The sequence below is a fragment of the Cynocephalus volans genome, chromosome 15 (assembly GCF_027409185.1).
Source record: "Cynocephalus volans isolate mCynVol1 chromosome 15, mCynVol1.pri, whole genome shotgun sequence".
Lineage (NCBI taxonomy): Eukaryota > Metazoa > Chordata > Mammalia > Dermoptera > Cynocephalidae > Cynocephalus > Cynocephalus volans.
The window spans coordinates 76,967,625-76,988,469 of NC_084474.1; the positions used below are offsets into that span (position 1 = coordinate 76,967,625).

The 20,845-nt window shown below is 39.1% G+C and overlaps 1 protein-coding gene across 2 annotated transcripts in view; it reads right to left on the bottom strand.

Moving 5' to 3' along the window:
• The window catches only part of DERL1 (derlin 1), a 32,041-nt gene extending 14,163 nt beyond the window's left edge, over window positions 1-17,878 (bottom strand). Inside the window, exons 1-3 of one of the 2 annotated variants that reach the window (XM_063079392.1) lie at window positions 17,508-17,878; window positions 5,733-5,844; window positions 848-912 (exon numbers count right to left, since the gene is read on the bottom strand). In XM_063079392.1, the coding sequence (XP_062935462.1) occupies window positions 848-912; window positions 5,733-5,844; window positions 17,508-17,660 (330 nt within the window). In that variant the 5' untranslated portion in view covers window positions 17,661-17,878. Of the gene's footprint in view, window positions 1-847; window positions 913-5,732; window positions 5,845-17,219; window positions 17,365-17,507 lie in introns of those variants that run through there. The other variant, XM_063079393.1, reaches the window with a different exon arrangement.
• Between the last annotated feature and the right edge of the window lie 2,967 nt (window positions 17,879-20,845).

Here is a 20,845-nt window from a genome sequence, read left to right on the forward strand (position 1 = left end):
CAAGAAAATGGTGGAAATTAACAGCTTTGATATATGACAGTTTGGTCACCTGGCATCCTCTTTCCCTCTCCTTGCCACTGCTTTGCAGCATCTCTCCTTCAAATAGAGGATGGAGATGCCTGTCCCCTTTGAAATAAATAATGATTTTATTCATATTCAGGACTCTAGAGCATGGCTGAAATCCAAAACAATTTTTTTTCTTCCCTTAAAGGATGGGAAAGGGCATCCAAAGTGTCACACTTTCTGGCTCTTGGCCAAGTTTAAGTGGAAGCTGAGTCCAAAGGCAATTGTGAGCTCACCAACTTCTGCTCCTCTTGCCATCTGTAACAGCCCTCCGTCGGAAGGCTGCTGACGGCTGTGGTTAAAAAAAGCAGAGATGTACTGTGTCCTGTCTCAGAGCTGGGTACTTTACTGAGGGACTGAATTACTATTTGTTACCCCAAGAGGAAGACAGCAATGAATCAGAAAAGGATGCTGATTGCAAATTAATTTTCTGATAAGGATCACAGATTTTAAAAGCTGTCTCATGGTACAGAATCTCTTGGTGCTTCAGTCAACAAGCTGTCACACATGAGAACACAGAGAACTGGGAACAATAGGGAACAGTAATAAAACTCAACCAAATGTGGAAAAATCCTACAAAGGCAATGGTGAGAGACTGCATCACTCAAGGGCTATAGGATTTACTACAGATTTTAAAAAGAACTTTAATTATTCTTCATTATTAACTGTAGTAAACAAAAGATGCAAATACTATAATTTGAAGTTTTTAAAGAATAATGTCTATTTCCCCCAAACTGTAAAAAACTGGGTTATTTCTGGCCCAAAATAACAGACTGAAGGATACCACGATGCAAATCCAGTTAAAGAGAAGCATAAATAAATAGTCTGCTGGCCTCCCATCAAAAGCTCCTGGAAACAAAAATAAGCCAAATGTCATGGTTCAGAATTTGAGAACAAAGTAACATCTAAGTACAGAAACAATTCAAAAAATTAGAGAACGCCAAAATGAGAATATTTTTAAAAATTGCTCTTCTCAAGAAAAGTGAATTTTTAAAAATATCTAAACCATGTCTTCAATAAAGCCCTGAACCAAAGTCACCTGAGTGAGGTTAATCTATGCTCTCCTAACTGAATTCCAGTAAGTAACATGCCCTAACTACCAAGGGCTAAAACAGACCCAAAGAGAGGACAGTCAATTCCACAGTTACTAAGCCCCCCATCCCAAAGACCAGTGAGGTCCCCCTGAATTCCCTCCCTCACAACGTGGCGCCCTTTCCTTCATGGCTCTCTTCCTGACCTGATGGACACATTTATGATTACGTGGTTAATCCCTGTCTCCCTCCACTAGATCATAAGCCTGTCAGAGAGGAACCATGTCTGTTTGCTTACCATTGTGTCTCCTCCAGCATGACTACATTGGGAGGTACTTACTATTATGAGACACACACATACACACACACACAACCCCAGTCCCTGTCTTCCAGGAGCTTACATTCTAGCAAGGGGAAGCAATGTGGGGAAGGGGGAATAAAGGGACAGTCAAACCTTCCCATAGCCTCTGACTCTTACTCCTCACTCCACATATTGCACTTGCGAGGTCGAATGGAAAGACCTATGACCTGCTTTTTACAGATGAGTAAATAAAGCTAATGACCACAGTCACACAGCTTATTAGATGCAGAGTGCAGTTTAGTGCTCTTCTCACTGCACCATATACCAGGCTCTGTCTTATTACTGGGCAGAACAATGAACAACGACCCAGCTCTCTCTTCTAAGGAGGATTCCTAATGCCTTCAGCTGGAAGATTTTAAGAGAAGCAGAGAAAAGAAACAGAAATGGCTGTAAGGTCACTCTAGCTCAAATGTTACCTTCCCTCCCCTCCATACCACATTGCAGTTACACGATATAGCTAGTCAAATTAAGAAAAAAAAAAAAAAAAAAAAAATCCTACCAAGTGTCAGAAAGGCAGAAAGATATATCTAAAAGAAAACAGGTTTCCAGCAAGAGTCTTTCCTCTCCTTTATTTCTCCCTTGTTACCTCAAAGGTACACTTCAGCAACAGTGTTGAGAATGCTTGGTGCATTCTTATTCACTATGATGAATCAGCGCTGAAATTCTGAATTTTAATAATAGTTGTGCTTCTTTTGATGTGGTTTCAGCTTTGTGATTTCTAAGGATTCTTTAGATTGAGTATTTAAAATATTGTAATCACATAAACTACAGTACTATATTATTTAGCATGCTTTCTATTAGAAATTTACACATTAAATGGTCTCAGATTGGACCTCCAGTTCAAATTACAAACCTCATAAATAAGCCAACACTGCTACATACTCAACAATTTAGGGCTGGCCAGTTAGCTGACTTGGTTAGAGTGAGGTGCTGATAACTCCAAGGTCAAGGGTTCGGATCCCCCTACTGATCAACCACCAAAAAAACCCAAAAGCTAAAAAAACAACGAAATATAGACAGGCAGGAAAATATGCAGGTGGCAAACACTTTTTCTTTCTTTCTTTTTTTTTTTTTGACGGTAAGGGGATTGCAACTCTCTGCACGGTGTTGTCTGCACCACGCTCTACTAGTGAGCATCATCCCGGCCATCCCTATATAGGATCCGAACCCGCGGCCGCGGCACTACCAGCACCACACTCTCCCGAGTGAGCCACGGGGCCGGCCCAGCAAACACTTTTTCAAAACGTTAACTTAAGTCTGTAGGGTCAAGAGGAAACTGGAATTGATAAACCTGGGTTCCCATCCTAGCTGTGTTACTTCAAAACCACTCCAAACCACTGTTTTCTTGTCTATGAAATAAGAGGGTTAAATAAAACCATCTCAAAAGTTCCTCTCTATATGTTCATAGCAACGTAATTCATAATAGCTAAAAAATGAAACCAAGTCAAATGTCCATCAACTGTTGAATGGATAAACAAAATGTAGTATATCCATTCAATGGAATCTCATATGGCAATAAAAAGGAATGAAGTACTGATACATGCTACATGGAAGAACCTTTTAAGTAAAAAAAGCCGGTCACAAAAGGCCACATACTGTTTGATTCCATTTATAAGAAATGTCCAGAATAGGCAATCTAAAGAGGCAGAAAGTAGACTAGTGGTTTCCTAAAGGTTGCAGGGGAGGAGGGGGTTGAATACAAATGGGGAATAGCTGCTAATGGCGACAGGATTTCTCTCTGGGGTGACAAATTGTTATAAAATTGATTGTGATAATGATCGTACAATTCTGTGAATACACTAAAAACCACTGAATTGTACACTTTAAATGGGTGTGCATTGTCTGATATGTGAGTTATATCTCAGTAAAGCTGTTTAAAAATGCCTCAACGTAAGCATTTCAAAATGCTCTGTGACTGGTGAGTAGAGAATGATGAGGCAACTTTTAAGAATCAAAGCAAGCAAAAGAGACTAATGGTCTAATAATCCCACAGATTTGTCTTAAATGTTATTCAGATAAAATAATAATATAAATTAGTTGTATTACCTGATTAGGAAATAGGGATGGGAAAAGAGGTTCAAGGACCTTAAGTAAGCTAGAGAAGCCAATTAAAAATAAAAAGTGGTCAGGGGATTATTGTAATTTAGATTTAATAATAGTATCAGAATTATTTTTTAAGTCTTTATATTTCAGAGATAAATACTGAAATGTTTATGAATAAAATGATACCATGTCTCTAGCATTTTGATTCAAACAATCAAGGGTAGGGTGGGGGATAGCCATGGATACAGATTAAAAAAGACTGGCTAAGAGATAACTGTTACAGGTAGGTGATAGCTAAATAGGGGTTCATACTGACACATGCTACAACATGGCTGAACCTTTAAAACATGCTAAGTGAAAGAAGCGAGCTACAAAAGGACATATAAAATGGGGCTGGCCTGTCAGCTCACTGGGTTAGAGCGTGTTGTTGGTAACACCAAGGTCAAGGGTTCAGATCCCTGAACTGACCAGCCACCAAAAAAAGGAAAAAAAAGGCAGTGGAAAAGGACATATGAAATGTCCCCCGTAGGCAAATTCATTTTCACTGAAAGTTGATTAGTGGTTGCCAGGGGCTGGGAGGAGAGGCAGGTGGGATGGAGGGTGACTACTTTGGGTTTTGGGGGGAATGATGAAAATGTTCTGGAATTAGGTTGTGGTGACGGTTACATAACATCGTGAATAGACTAAAGACCACTGAGTTGTCAATTTAAAATGGTTAAAATGGTGAGTTTTATGTCACGTGAATTTGATCTCGATAAAAAGGGGGAAAAAAAGGTTCATTAGTCCTCTCTACTTTTGCATGTGTTTAAAACTTTTCCATAATAAAGTTTTAAATAACTGGTCATTGATCATCCACACTTAATCTAGTTTACTACTGATATATTTTTTAAAATTACTCCAATAACTTAATCATCAGTTAAATTATATCAGAAGGTTAGAATGAAAATCATATGAGGGTTCAAAAAGTTCATGGAAGAATTTGTATTACCTTTTAATTCTATTTTTCCACGAACTTTTTGAAGTATCCTCACATATTCTGGAAGATTTAAGGATCAAAAACCTCTGATACAATGGTGAGAGGCCTAGTTGTTAGCTGCACCTCAGCCAAGTCACTTCATTTCCTTGAATCTACATCTACTATTCTTCCTGTAAAACTCAGGGAACGGGCTAGGTCCCTCCCAACAATAATAATCTATGACCCTACACTTTGTATGAATATAGTTTCTTTATTTCTTTTTAAAAAGCACCTAGGGAGCTTGCCAGTTAGCTTAGTTGGTTGGAGTGCAGCCTTGTAACTCCAGGGTCATGGGTTCAAATCCCTGTACCAGCCAGCCACCAAAAAAAGAAAAGAAAAAAAAAAGCACCTAAGGGCAAATGCCAATTTAAGGGAAAACTGTATTTGACACCAAATGCTCATCCTACTATTTCCCTGCAGTTATGAGATTGATTTACAATTCTCAAACATATGAACACTGACTTAGATTTCAGGGTGGTTCAGAATTCTCTATCCTGAGCTAACAGCAAGCAGGTTTATAAAGTCTCTGAAGTCAGCCAACCTTTTCAAAATCATTTAGGCTTAGGAAAATTATATTCATATTTTGACATAGCATATCAATTTATTGCTTCTTAGCATATGCAACTCAGAACAGAATATAAGGTATTGTAGGAAATAAAAAACAGTTCAGTAACATACTTTTAAGAAAAGATTTTTATAGCTTATCCATAACATCATATAAGTAGCCATATCTGATAAACTACCATATTATTAAATTATGGCTACCTATTTTAAAGTTCAGTGTTTGAATTACAGAGGATAAGTCTAGGCTTTTAATTGCACAAGGTAGTGTTTTTCAATCCCAATGTAGGAGATATATATACTCTAGCCCAATTTTGCATTAAAGGATAAAGACAGCTCTGTGACAGAAATGAGTGAGATCAGCAAATTAAGTGAGAAGCACACAGCTCAGCCACTAAGGAGATGGGCAAAATATTTAAACCCCTTATCTGCTATTTTTTTCACCTATAAAATGGTGACATTGCTACTGATACCTCATGATGTTGTGAGGATTCAAACTAGAGTAATCCAGTACAGTCCTGGCATAGTCACTGAACATTTACTATCAAATTATGCCATTTCTTTACATAATGCTAACTACCCTCAAAATTCCTCCAAGTAAGAAAACATATGGATTAGTAAATTAGAAAGAAACAATACTCAGCTATGGATAACATACCTGTTTCAAGTCGTGTAGAATACTGATATAAGAAATATAAATTGACCAAATAAAGAAATCCAGTTCCTGGACCCACAGGGAAATAAAAGGTGGCAGTGATTGGCCTCCAAATCTGTCCAGATCAAAACAAATACAGCTGTTAGTGTCTCTAAGCCTTGTAATTTTTTTTTCATTTAACTAAACAAAATTAACCCTTGCGAAGTATTCTCCTCAATAAAAGCTACCGAAGCAATACCACCAATACAATTAAAAAAAAAAAAAAAAAACTGAAGAAAAGTTCATACCACTTTGCAAATCAATGAAATAGTGATATCATAAATAACCAATACATATTTCTAAACAAGTTTAAAAAGATCAATACCACAGAAGTATATGGTTAGTCTTTTACTGAGATTAGGCATGCAGTTAACTGTACTTCAAAAATTAATTACAAAGACCACGCCAGCACCTCGGGGCCTGCCCAGGGACCTGGGGCATGGAGATGGGGAGTGGACCCTCCTCCCACAACCAGGCACACCACACCAGCACCTTGGAGCCCGCCCATTGACCCAAGGTATAGAGCTGGGTAGTGGACCCCCCTCCCACAACCAGGCACATAGTGCCAGCACCTCAGGGCCCGTCCGGGACCAGAGGCATGGAGAAGGGGACCAGACCCACCCCGCAACCAGGCACACCGCCAGTGCCAAGGAGCATGCCAAAAACATCACCTCCATGTGGGTGGCCCACCACAGTCACCACAATAACCATGGCTGCTGCAAAAGTGGCTAGACACCACAACCACCACACAGATGGTCCACCAACCACTGGAGTGCATTCACACAAGGAGAGTCACCAGCAAAGATAAAGAAAAGAAGAGGATGTCTCTCTCCACAAAGCCCATTTCAGAGTAACAGAAGAAGCATCTGCTCTACAATAATATTGGGGGAACCTGATCACACATCTCAGCATTAGACAGATCATCTAGGCAACAAATTAACAGAGTAACCATTATTCTTTCAGAAGGAGAAAAGAAATCTAGGGTAATTAGAGGGGGAGGAGGAGGTAGAGGGGGAAAAGGGAGAGATTGGACAAGGGGCATAAAGAATAATTACAATCTGTAACAATATATATGCTAGTAATATTGATTTGACCAACATATCTCAATGTTCAACCCCAAAAATATGTATAATTGATTTTGATTCAACAAATAAATTTTTTAAAAAATTAATTACAATTTCCAATAGTACAGTAACAACTCTATTTAGTAAAAGAATATACTGGGATGACAGACCTTGTCCAAAAATGCCACATTCAATAAGTAGAAGGAAAACAGGAATCTTTAATTCAAACCAATGTGCTAAATAGGCAATATAGGCACATTTTAAAAAACATTACTCCAAAAAACAAACAAAAAATACAGATGGGGCTACAGTGAGTTGTAAGCCTCACTCCAGGCCTTCTAGTCTCTCAGTTCCCTTTCCAGCAACAACTGCACACTTTCTTATCTTTCTTTCAAGAAACAATAGTATATGTTACTATTATTCATCCTAATTTATCCTACCTTATACTGTACTATTTTATACCTTGTTTCAGTCCCTTGACAAAATATTTTTATTGGCTTCATAGTAGTCCTTTTATGTGGATGTCCAAACTTCATTTAAATTGTTTCAAGGCCACAATAAATATTCTTGAATATTCTCTTTATTTTTTTTTCAAGCAAAAATAGTCTTTATTCAAATTTAACAGTAACAGGGGTCACTATACTTTGCAAGACGGGGAAAAATAAAATTTTTAAAAATTCTTTTCTTTTCTTTTATAATATAAAACAATATAATCACAATACCACAATATGGAACTCTACAGTTTATTTCCTATGGGTTATACAGGTATCAATTTTCCTCAACTGTGTTATTAAAGTGCAATAATGTTCGAAGACTATAAGTGTTGGTGTATCTTGTCTCTAATAAGATTAACTTTTGTCTTTGCTTTATCGTTTACATGTCAGTGTTTGTATATTCTCTTTAGATGCATACATACAGGATAAACTCCTGTATCAACAGGCTATATCAACAGACATAAACATTTATTTCAGTAGATATTGCCAAATACCTACAAAAATGTTTAATCAATTTATACTTCCTCCTAAAATGCAGATGAGCCTATCTTCTCCCCACATCCTCACCATTTAGCATATTTTATATTTGCCAATCTGAAAATTAATTTTTATTTGTACAATGAGAAAAGGTGAAAAAACTTTACCATTTCCTCTATTCATGTTTCTGCTAAATTTCCATTTCTTTATTTATTATGAAAACTTGTCATTGTTACAAATATTCTGGTCTGTCATTAGACTTATATGGTATTTTTGCCATATTTTGGCATGTAAGTTTAACAAAACGAAGGCAAATGTATCCATCACATATGCTACAAAATATTTTCACTCCAAAAAAATAAAAGTGTTCACAGGTTTTATTGTAGCACTTTTCAAGGTTCAACTAAGGAATGAGGAACAGATCCAATTTATTTTTCTAGATGGTCACTAAACTTTCCCATTCCCGTTTACACAGTAACTCACATTTTCTCCAGTTATTTGAAAAGCTACTTCCATCAAATATTTATGCCCTTTTATATTAAGGTCTACTTTTAGGTTTTTCTGTTTGGAATTGATTCATATACCAATACCTTGTTTTATAATGTATTTTAATGTCTGATAAAGTTAAACAGTTAAATAATCTCCCTCCTCTTCTCCTCCATAATTGTCATTTCTTGGCTAGTCTCAATATCTTATTTTCCTAAATTAATCAGACCCAACAGCTTTATTATATCAATGTGACATTGATATAATTCCCAGCCAAGAAGTCTTTCATTGCTTTTACAGTTTTCTATAGAGCTATCTCTTTCTATACCCAACCACCAAAGCTGAATATCTCACTGTTTATAATATTTGAAAACTGAGCCTCTTGGGCTTTCCAAACATACAACCCTATCTGTAAATAAAATTTTGTATCTTATTTTCATTCATGTCTAATTAATTGGCTAGTACCTTCAGAACAACATTAAGTAACAGTGATTGAAGTAGATGGCCTTCCCAGACTTTTGGAAATGCCAGCATGATGCTTTTGGCTTGAAAGTGAAGTATCTTATTGCACATGACCATGGACCCAGCATGAAACATATGGCCCCTATATCAGGAGTTCACAATAGTGGGGAAGGCTCTCAAAAGAAGCAAGAGTTCACACAAGGGAGGGTAAGTTTGGTCTTGGTACAATATAACAAAGAATTGTAAGAGAAAAATAAACTAATGGGTACTACTAACAATTTGTGTGTGGCTGGAATGTAGGACATCAGTCATGGAGCCTGGCCAGATATAGAGCTGGCAAGTTGCATTCTCCAAGTATAGGAGTGTAACCTTCAGAGCTTAAGTCTTCGTTGCTTTGTGTTGCTTCGCCCCCCACGGATTTGTCACTTCACTTCCCCTGGGTGACGGAGATTCAAAGGATTACTCAAAACCCATCTCTACTGAGCAGTGAGAAACCCCAAAGTGGTTAACTTTCCCAGGACCCTCCAGCAAGAGGGATCCCTTTTTTGGGAAAATTAATGCCGAATTGGGGTTCTCTTCCTGCATTTATTTTCCAGACCAGGAAGTCCCAAGAAAAGAACACGGGTGGGGTTATAGTTTAACAATATAGGCTGGTAACTTTCAGTGAAACAAGCAGATGACATTCCAGTAAGGCTATCAACAAAAGCTTTGATCTTAACAAACATTCCTTCTCCTTCTAGCAGTTTCTCAGTATCTTTACATAACAATCAGTAACTAGTCTGTCTTTGAGCCAGCAACCTGCTGCACCACAATTCTTATCTTGCAACAAAGACTTAGAGGCTGAGGAAAATTTCCTGCCCTTGCAAAGTCAATATTTGAAACTGCAAGGCTTTGGAAAACCAGGCCCTGTGCATATGCTTTATAGTGTATTTCACAAATCTCTGTGAAGGAAAATGCACTTTCCAAGAGCCCTGCATTAAACCAGTAAGACAAAATACGTTAAAATTCATTTTGATTTATTCGTAACTTCATCATAGAGACAGTACAGTCCAGTTGTAAGAGCACTGGAGATGATTTGAGAAGACCTGGATTTAAGTTTTTGCTTACAAGTTACCATTTTGAGCCTCAATTTCCATCTGTAAAAGGGGAATGGTATACTAATACCCTACTTTAGTTAATGGTTTAAAAAAAAAAAACAAAATCAAATTTGTATTCTATTCAGCTTATTTACATGCACTGATCCAAGAGATGGATTTTACAGATGAGGAAAAAGGATGAGAAAAGGTTAAGTAACAGCTGGTTCTAAGTGGTGGAGCTTGAGTTTTGTCCCAGACAGTCTGACTCCAGAGTTTGTGATACTAAACCCCTATTTTTACAATGCCTCTCACAAGTGACATTAGTATTATGAGGTATAATTACAATTAGTAAAAATTTTCAGTACTATTTATTAAACTTGTAAAATCCTGAAATGAACTGAGACTAAATCTACAAATTCATTTTCCCTGCTTATGCAAAGCAATGGGGGTAAAGACAGGAAGCAAGTTCTGGCCTTGGCTCTTAAGTAGCCATGGGACCTTGGAAATATCTGGACCTTTAAGTTGGCTTCTTCATCTACCCCATGACATTTATCTTATGCCTCCTGCCTTCCTTATCTCACATGGTTGGTAAAAAGATGCAATTATGAAAGTGGATTTAAAAGGTGCTTTGCCAAAAAAATGTGTATGTGAATGTATTGCTGTTATTACCACAATCTTTTAGAAGATGCCTGCTGACCTGGTTTTTACAAATTCACACTTAAGCTATCCACATATTCCTGTAAGTTATTCAAGACCTTATTTTGGAAATGAAAACTCATTTTCTTTTCTGACTACATTTTCTCTAATGCTGATGACACAACACTATTTTTAGCCACCGTGTGCACCTGTTTTTTGGAAATCAGTGTCTGTCAAAATACCTCACTTCTTTTCCCTGTTCATTAAGCTTACCCTTGAGTTATACTTGCTTTCATTGATCTAAGAGACTTATTACTTTTGTATTACTTTTAAATTACAATTTGAAAACACCAGGAGATAGCTCATCTCTTTAGAAGGACACAGTGTAATATACTTCTGAAATTCCCATGGAAGGTTTCCAACTAAATCCCCTTCTTTCCTCTAACTGTTGGTAAGCAGTTAGGATAAAGAAATTGAAACATTTTCAGGGCCAAGAGTTGAGAGGCACATTTTCAACTCTGCAAAACCTAAGAGGCAGCCAAGTGCACCACAAAGAGCCCAGGATTGCAGACAGAGGACTGCATGCCGCACACTTTCTCAGAGGACTTGCTGGGGAGCACCTCATTTTAACTCCACAGCAATCTAAAAACCAGACCCATAATAATCCCAGTTTTTCATGACTTTAGATAATCCTCCCAGAGTTTCTTTCTTAACAAGGACAAGTAGCTCATGTGTTCACTGGCATATAAAACCTTCAAAAAGACATAAGACATTGTACTTTAGTTACTACTCCAACAACTTACTGAAAGTGTGGGATGTAGCCATCCCTTAACTAAAACTTCTCAAACAAGCTGCTACTGAAATAATTACATATGCCATTCAGGGTCTAGAGTGGGTTTTTTAAAGTATGAAAAGCAGAGATTTTTCTGAAACAACAGGATCACTTAATTTGTAGTTAAGAAAATCTATATCAATCACCAAGCAAGAGAGATGATGAGCACCTATGTGCCAAATGCTGATGTTAGCAAACTCTGGGCTTTTTTTTTTTTTCTTTTTAAACAAACTGGGTAGGCAAGAAAAGTCCCCTTCCATACATTTAAACAAATATAGGCACTCAATCTCAACTGAGGACTTTAAAAAGCTATTAGAAGCCATTGATTCTACTCCTAGGTATATACTCAGAAATGCATACCTATGTTCAACAAGAAGTACATATGTCCACCAAGACGTGTACTAGAATGTTCACAGTAGCACTATTCATAATAGCCCAAAGTGGTAACTACCCAAAAGGTCCATTAACAGTAAAAAAAAATAAATTGTGGTATATTCACACAGTGGTATAATGCAACAATATGGATGACTTTCAAACATATTGTTGATAAAAGAGGCTAGACACAAAAGAGTAGACTATATAATTACATTAATACAAAGTACAAAAATTGACAAAAACAATTTATGATATTAAAAGTTAAGATAGTAATTAACCTTGGAGGAGACAGTGACAAAAAGGAGCAGGAGAAAAGCTTTCGGGGTGTTGATTATGGTCTGTTTCTTAATCTGGATTCTGGTTATATGCATGTATTGAATTTTTGAAAACTCAACAAGCTATAAATTTATAATACATACACTTTCCTGCTTGTGTACTGTGGAACTCAATAAAAAGTTAAAAAACAAAGCCATGATCTAATGGGCAACCTTATCCACAGATCATAGCATAACTGTCTAATATGGATAGAACTGTTAAGGAAAGATTTTAAAGTATACATACCACACACTATCCACTAGTGTTCTAAATCCAAACCTTGAGGCTGCTTCTATGCTCAGCCTACGGCCCAAGTTCATTCCCCTCCCTGTTATGTGTGAAACGTCTCTCTTCCCTAATATATTCTTAAATCAATCTGTTAGGGTTGCTATCATTGGGTTAAATGTGATAATATAAGCAAAAGCATGGCAAATACAAGCACCAGACTGAATCACAGATTTTGTTGCTGCCATTTCTTATTCCTAGAAACAAAGTAAAGAAATTGAGGGTTCACATCTTTCCAAGTCAGGATGCTTTTAAGGCGACGAAAAATAGAATTATAAACCAGCAGTTACATTTCAGTTTCAATTACAAATTAAAACCACAATCTTACTGTCCATGGAGATAAGGCAGTAAGGCAAGAATTATTACTGGCTGATAAATAAAAATAGGCAACTATTTTTGAATAGACTACTTATCAGACTACTTACTAGGCACTTCGCAAATATTCTTCTGTGTTCTATATAATAGAGGCATGAAGCAGATAACATATTTCCTCAATGTGAAGGTACTCATTTTTGTGTTTCTGAAATTAGGATGTATCTTACAATCAATATGCCCATTTAATGTAATTTCTACTCACCCCCCCCAAAAAAAATACAGTTGCATTAAATTGATGGAGCATCATATAATCAATGGAGCAAAGTTAATATGGTATTACCCCATGTTCTCATATGTGGAAGCTAGTAAGTAAGTAAATAATAAGTTGAACTTACTATTAAGAGAGAGTAGAATTGTGGTTACTAGAGGTGGGAAAGGGAAGGGAGGATGGGGAATAGAAGAGGTTGATTAATGGACACAAAATTACAGCTAGATAGGAAAAAAAGTTTCTAGTGGTATACGGTCAAGCCAGGCATCTACAATTAACAATAATTTACTTCGTGTTATCAAATGGCTAGAAGAGAGATCAAATGTTCACATCACAAAGAAATGATTAAGTTTTACAGTGACGAATATACTAATTACCCTGACTGGATCATCACACATCGTACACATGTTTTGAAATAATAGTATGTACCCCATAAATATGTACAATCAATACATTTTGATTAAAAAAAATTTTTTAAGTTAATACAGTATTATATTATCTTCATTTTTAGGTAAAGAAATTGAGGCTCAGACAGGATAAATAACTTGACTAAGGGCACACAACTACTAGTGGACTGAGCCAGGCCTTGAGACTATTATTCAACTATTTAAAATCCTATGGTCTTTCTACTCCAACAGAAAAAGAAAAATAATTTGTTATGGTTGATTTGGAAGAAATCACCCTCAAAAATGTTTTGCTAAACCTCACTCTTTTTTTGGTACACACTATGCAAAGGAGTTAAACAAGACAGCTTAGAACTATCTTCAACTCAAAGAAATAGAAAGAAACTGAAACTGCAGTTGTTTATAAAATGGAGTACCACTTATCTCAGGGTGACTGTGGGAGGTGAATGACATAACATATGGAGAAGCACAATACAGACATACATGGATGAAGTTATTTTGTCCAAAGAAATGAAGAAATATCGCCATGCAGGCAGCCCCAGTAGACAATCAGAAAACACTAGGGCAGCAGGAAATTGCCATCTCTCTTCTAGTTAATCAGGGACAATATGAAGACATTCATTCTTATGAACTATTTGATTAATGAGTTTAAGTCTGAGGGACTCAGAATAGATAGAAATTGTGGAAAATTGTGTAGTGAGTCTTAGCACACACCTGTTTCAACCTATCAAAACCAAAGAATTAACATTTTAAACTTGAAAGTTTTAAACCAACAAGCTACACAAAGGAAACCTACAGATAAGGAAGAAAAATAACTTTTGTCACTTGCAACATGAATGCATAATTCTAAATCAATCATCCCCCCCGCACTTTTTTTTTTTTTACCTGTTAAAGATCCAGCTTCTAAAAAAAAGATGAGTCTCTAACAGAATTCTGCTAAAACACATCTCACACTGTCCTCACACATCAGCCTCTCAGATGCAGTTTTTCCTTGACGGCTTCACTTGGGAACAAGTTCCTCCAGGTGGGTCAGAAAGCTAAACTTGTCCAGAATGGGCAAGAGTCAGAGTAACAGAAAGTAGAAACAAAGTACAGCTACTGGTATTTACACAGCTGAGCAGTCAGTACACTGTTCTGCCTCCTGCCAGCAGTTTCTCCCAGTCCTGGGATAAGAAGCCCAGAAGAAACGCAGAGAAGATGGCAAAATCACGGAAGGTGCAATACACCTTACCATTATACACCTGCAACCTATTAGAAAGGATTTTTTATGTTACGTATTCTACTAAACTGACTACACAAGTGACCGAGATTTTGCAAGGAGGGTCAAAGAGCCAGTTTTCACCAGGTACTTCTCACAAAATAATTTACAACCATTGCTTCCCATGCACGCACATTACCCAACATGCCACCAGGCAAAAAGTACATAACATTCACTCCACTAACAAATATTTACTAAAGTAAATAAACAGAAAACACTATGCAATTCTGCCTGTGCTCCAGGATCATATTTTTATATCCAACTGCCTAACTGACTTCTCCAACTTAGATGCCTAAAAAGCACCTCAACACTTAACATGGCCATAACATAACTCTTCATTCATACCCCTTCCCCAAACCTGAGGCTCCCTAAACATTCCCAACCTCCGTAAAGGGCTCCATCATCCACTCAGTTACTCCCGTGAAAACAGTGATATCTCTGAGTCCTATTTCCTTCACTCATTCCCCCTTTATATCCATTGGCCTGTAATTTTATTCACTCTGACTATCTATCCACCTTTCTCTGTTTTCACAGCCAAACCACACTCTCTCTCCTCCTAACTTGACTGCTCTCTCTGATCCCACCGCCTAGCCCTTCCTCTCTCCACTCCCCATACACACACACCACATCCACCCCACAGAGTAGTCCAGGCAATCTGTCAGTCCTTTGTTCTAAAGGCTCCAAAGGCTTCATAACACCCTCAAAACAAGGTTCAAACCTCTTAACATGACCTACAAGGCCCTATATGATCTAGCCTCAATCTACCTTTCCGTCGTCACTTTACTGCACTCACCCCTGGCTATCTCTGTATCTTCATCCACCAATCCTCATCCCTACAGCTGGCTCTGTACTAACCACCCAGTCTTCTTTCTGTTCCCAGTTCCTGCCTCCCAGTCTTTCACTTACTATTCCTTCTTCCTGGAAGGTCCCCTCCAGAGTTAGTTCCACCCAATGCTGCCTGGCTCCTCAGTATTCAGATTTCTTCAAATGTCTTCTCTGAGGACTTTCTGGAATACTCTATCAAATATTACATCCCTTAAATCACTCTCCATCATATGCCTCTCTGTATATGTCTTCTTCATGGGAGCTGGAACCTTTTCTGTCCTACTCACTATTGTAACCCCCGTGCCCAGCACATAGCAAGTGCCCAGTTATTTCCAATTATAAGCCCCTACTACATGCCAGACACTATTCTAGGTACCAAAGCTAGTGGTAAAGAAAACAAAGATATGGCTTTCATGGAGCCTTATTCTCTGAGGTAAAGCAGACTAACAAATACCAAGGGTGATACACAGAAAGGAAAATTAAGGATAAAGGAGACAGAGTAAAAGATGGGGTACTGTTTCATGTAGGGAAATCAGAGAAGATCTTAACAATAAGATGGCATTTGGGCAGAGACCTGAAGGATGTAATGAGGTAAACAAGTAAGCCACGGTTATCTTCCTCAGATGCAGAAATAACATGTGCAAAGGCCCTGAGGAGGGCACTCATGCAACAGCAAGGATCTCACTGTAGAGCCTAAAGTACAGGTGGAGAGTAGTAGGAGATGAGGTCAGAGAGGCAGCAGGGGGTCTTACAGACCACTAAAAGGACTTGGATTTTATTCATTGAGTTGAGAGGACATTGGAGGACTCTGGACAGAGGACTGACAAGACTTGATTTACATTTTAAAAGGATCACTCTAGTTGTCTAGAGAAAAGATGGAAAGGAACAAGATTAGAATGATAACGGCTTGCAATGGAGAATGAAAAGCAACTGTATTACGGATATTTGTCTAAAGTAGAGTGAACAGGATTTGCTGACAGATTGGAGGCTGTGAGAGGAAGCGAAGTCAAAAATAACTCGAGGACTATTAGTTTGAGCTCCTTAATAACGGAGCTGCTATTTACTTCTGAGGAAAGGGAGGAAAGGGGATTCCGTTTTGGACACATTAAGTTTAAGATGCCTGTTAATCTTCCAAGAGATAATTTCAAGTAGACAGTTGGATGTACAAATCTGGAAATCAGGACAGAGATCTGGACTGAAGATATTTTTATTTGTACTCTAGACTCTTCAGCTTATAAACAGTATTTAAAGCCCTGAACAATATCACCTAGGGTTAGGAAATGTCTACAGAAGTTCTACAATTGATCCCTGGAGCACATCCCAACATTTAAACATTAGGAAGATGAAGAATCAACAAAGGAGACTAAAAAATAATATTGCATCCAGTGAGGAGGGGGAAGACAAGAGAGTGTCAACCACTGGCTAACTAATGTGTTGAAATTAATGTCAGATCTTGGTACATGACCTGCCACTCACTAAAGTTTTAAATCACAGTTCAGTGAATAAAGATAGTCTCCATGAAACTAACACTCTCTTGCCAGAAATGTTACTCTGGACTGTTTGTTTCATGTTTAAGAAAATAACAAGGCTTTCCGTTTCTGGAGCAATTTACTCTTTACCCATTCCTTCAAACATCCAATTATTACACGCCAAATATTAGGTTAGGGCCTCGAGAAAAAGCAGTTAAATAAACTCATTCTTGGTATCACTACTATCGGCGAGAAAAAAAAAACCAAAACTCCATTAACATGAAAAGAACTCAGCTCCAAGTTGGTCAAGCTAACACCCACACGCCACGCACGTGGGTGACAGGTCAGAGAGCACTGCTCCAAGTGCTAATCACCAGCGTCCAACAAATTGACAACTATCACTAACTTACCTTTTCACTGCCTCCTTCACTGAGTGCGGAGGGCGGGAAGCACAATCTTACTATACGGGCGAAGTCGGTCCCTTTCCACCAGGCCGAACCCACGCCTCCGGCCATCCAGGCCCTCGCTGCGGACCCCTTGGCCTCCCGGGGCCCATATGACCCCGCCCTAAACCGCTGGAGCCGGACGAACTACAAATCCCACCAGGCACTGCGCACCCGCAACATGCCGGCCTACGCGCCGCCGCCGCGGGGCCGCCTGGGGCCCGTAGTATCCACTCCCACAGCCCCGGTCAGTACCTGGAAGCGATAGATGAAGGCTTCGGGCCAGAGAAAGAGGTAGGCCGGGCTGATGAGGCCCAGTTTGCCGACCAAGGGTACCGCGACGGTGGCGGCGAACCAATAGCGCGTGATGGCCGGGATGCTCCTGAACCAGTCCCCGATGTCCGACATGTTCGCCACTCAGGTCGCCAGGATGCGCACGGCCGCCCGACTCCTCTTGCCGGCCCCCTCACGACGCGGCCGGCTTGGTGAGTGGAAGGTGTCAAGGCGGAAGCCGCCGAAGCCGCGGTGCGGAAGGCGGAGACGGGCGGACGTGGCGCCACCGAATTCGGACGAGCGAGGCGGCGTTCCGAGGCGGAACTTCCCCTTCCGGCGGTTGCAGACGACGTGACCAGAAGTCCCGCCGCTTAAAGGACAAGCGCTGATTTTACAGCAGGGCCAAGGCTACGAGTACTGGGGGCGGAGCCAGGAGGGGCGAAGACACGACTGGTGAGAAACAGTGGTTGCCAAGAGCAACGGCAAAGGCTCCAGCCAATGGCGAGGCCGAATGCCCTCCACCTAGTTCTCGCCGGCGGTGTAATCCGGGTGGGTCGCCTCGGAGGGTATTTAAAAGGGAAGGAGCAAAATGAAGTGGATAGTTCATATAGTCACCATTCGACAGATGTTTGACAGGCGGGGTTCTAGACACCGGGGATGCTGAGCTGTCAACGCTGTCGTTGGAGCTTCTCACCTGGAGCTTCCATCCTCATGGGGATGGACAGATAATAAACAAATATACAATGGGATAAGATAATTTCAAAGAGTGATAAGAAAAATAAGGAAAATAAAATAGGGTGATAGGGTAGAGTGACAACACAGGGGTGGGGGAATGTGAGGAGAAATGGTACTGTAAATGATAATGGCCAAGGAGAACCTCGAAGAAGTGACATTAGAGCTGAGCCAGCCAGGGAAGATCTGGGGGAAGAATTTTCTATGCAGAGAAGACAGCCACTCTAACTAGCTTAAAGTGTTGAAGGAACTGAAAGCAAAAATGATCTTGAGTATTTATCTAGTTCATCGGGCAGGACTTAAATTACCAGCAGAATCCATCTTGTTGAAAGAAGAATCTTGTAAAAAGATATTGAGTAGAACTTTCCTGTTGTTTTTTGATTTAGGGCCCACAGTTTAGAGCTGATAAGCCTTCCGATTAAGTCCACTGGGAACAAACCGGTAGTCAACAGAGCTAGATTTATTAACTTGCTTCAGCAAGGAAGACTGCATTCTGGGGACACGTGGATCCATCTCACCAAACAAAAGGGCCATTATTGGATTATGGGAAAGGGGGGAGTTTGGGTAAAAATTAAATGAAGAAGCATTTTGACAGTCTCAAAGTGGAGCTGCGTTTAACATCATGTAAACATCAGGCCTGGCCTGAGCTGAGAAGCAGACTGGGGTACTGTTTCCTTGGAAACCTCAAAGTTAAGATAAACATGAAATGTTAGGTCTGAAAACTCCTTATCTAAAACTTTGTACCTGGACTGAAAATCTGTGTCAAAGTGACCTGTATGGCTCAGATCCTCAGGACAAGAATGGGATGTTCCATTCACTGATATAATTTCAAACAGCAAAATTTCTAACATCATATTATTTTAGAGAACATTTGTCAGCAACATGTCCTTGATGTTAATTAACAAAAGCAGTTTTTACAGAATAAAAAGGCATGGAATATTTTACAATTAAATGAGTGTACACAACATTTGGGGACCTAATGGATATCAAGTATAGTGAGTATATGAAGAAACTCTGTGGAATATACTATAAAGCATATGTACTTCAAAGCCTTGCAGTTTCAAATATTGACATTGCAGAGGACTGGAAACTTTCCTCAGGCTGTAAGTCTCTGGTGCAAGATAAGAATTGTGGCACAGCAAGGTTGCTGGCTCAAAGACAAAGGAGTTACTGATTGATATCTAACTTTCTGGAAAACTGTAGAGAGAGAAGCAATGTTTGCTAAGATCAAGCTTGTGTTGATAGCCTTACTCGAATGTCATCTGGCTTGTTTCACTGAAAGTTGCTAGCTTATATTGTTAAATTATAATCCCACCTATGTCTCTTCATGTAACTTCCTGGTCTGGAAAATAAACGCAGGAAGAGAGCCCCAATTTGGGGTTAATTTCCCAAGGAAGGGTTGCCTCTTGCTTGAGCGTTCCCAAGGGAAATTAACCACTTCGGGGTCTCTCACTGCTCGAGAGATGGGCTTTGAGTAATCCTTTGTGTCTCCATCACCCAGGAGAAGAGGGGTGACAAATCCGTGGGGGGCGAAGCAACACAAAGCAACAAAACTCCTCACTCATACACAGCTGATGGGAATATAAATTTGTACCTTACAAAAAGATAATTTCGTTATAAAATGAAAGCTGGATAGTTGTATAAATAGCAGGTAATACTTGGAGATATTGCCTGAGGTTCCTTCTCTGCATCTCTCCCCACCACCACCCCCATTTTTTTGTACCAACCACCCTTTAAACCCAAGGTACAATGAAAGAAAACAGAGGTTATCTAGCTTAGGTTGAGGGCTAAGGAAAGTTTCGCTGTGAACTCTTAAATCCACGTGCGTGAGAAAAAGACAAAACAAGAACAACGTATACTATACCCAGTGTCTGGCAGTATTTATTTCTAGGCTGTGCTCAACTTCAGGCTTTAGAAACACTCACGTTTAGGTCATGGCAACATCACTTATTAGCATATTGTGTTTTAAAAATTATTTAACCTCTCTGTTCTGCAGTTTCTCTATCTGTAAAATGGGGCAGAGGATGGTAATAATAGTACTGAACTCACAGGATTGTTGTGAGGATTTAAATGAGATAAATTTATATCCAGCAATTGAAACAGTATTGACATTATTAGTAGTCTCTTTTCACTTAGCTGTATTTTTGAAATGTTTTACAACAAAAGTGTATCACTTTGTAATTTTTAAAAAGTTAATTAAGGTACTTGTGTGCCTGCAAACTGTCTATACTAAGGATAGAGCAGTTGTTTCCAAATGACAGTGGATATAAGGAAGACCAAGTAGAACTTCCCATTCCTTGGAAATATCAAGTTTCATTAAGTCTGGGGTAGGCCTAAAAATCTGCATATTTCAACAGCTGCACCCCTCCCCCCCATGTGATTCTGATGCAGGTGATGTGCAGACCATTCTTCTGGAACCATCAGACTAGACAGACACTCCTGATTTTTCTGTTTCTCTTTTAAAAATCACTACATATTGTAATAAAGTGTTCTAGGCATAAAACACAAAGGTGGTTTATTCTTGGCTACTTTAAATAGAGGACTTCCCCAGTCTTCCCAGATTGTTTGCTCTAGAATTTAATCACTTA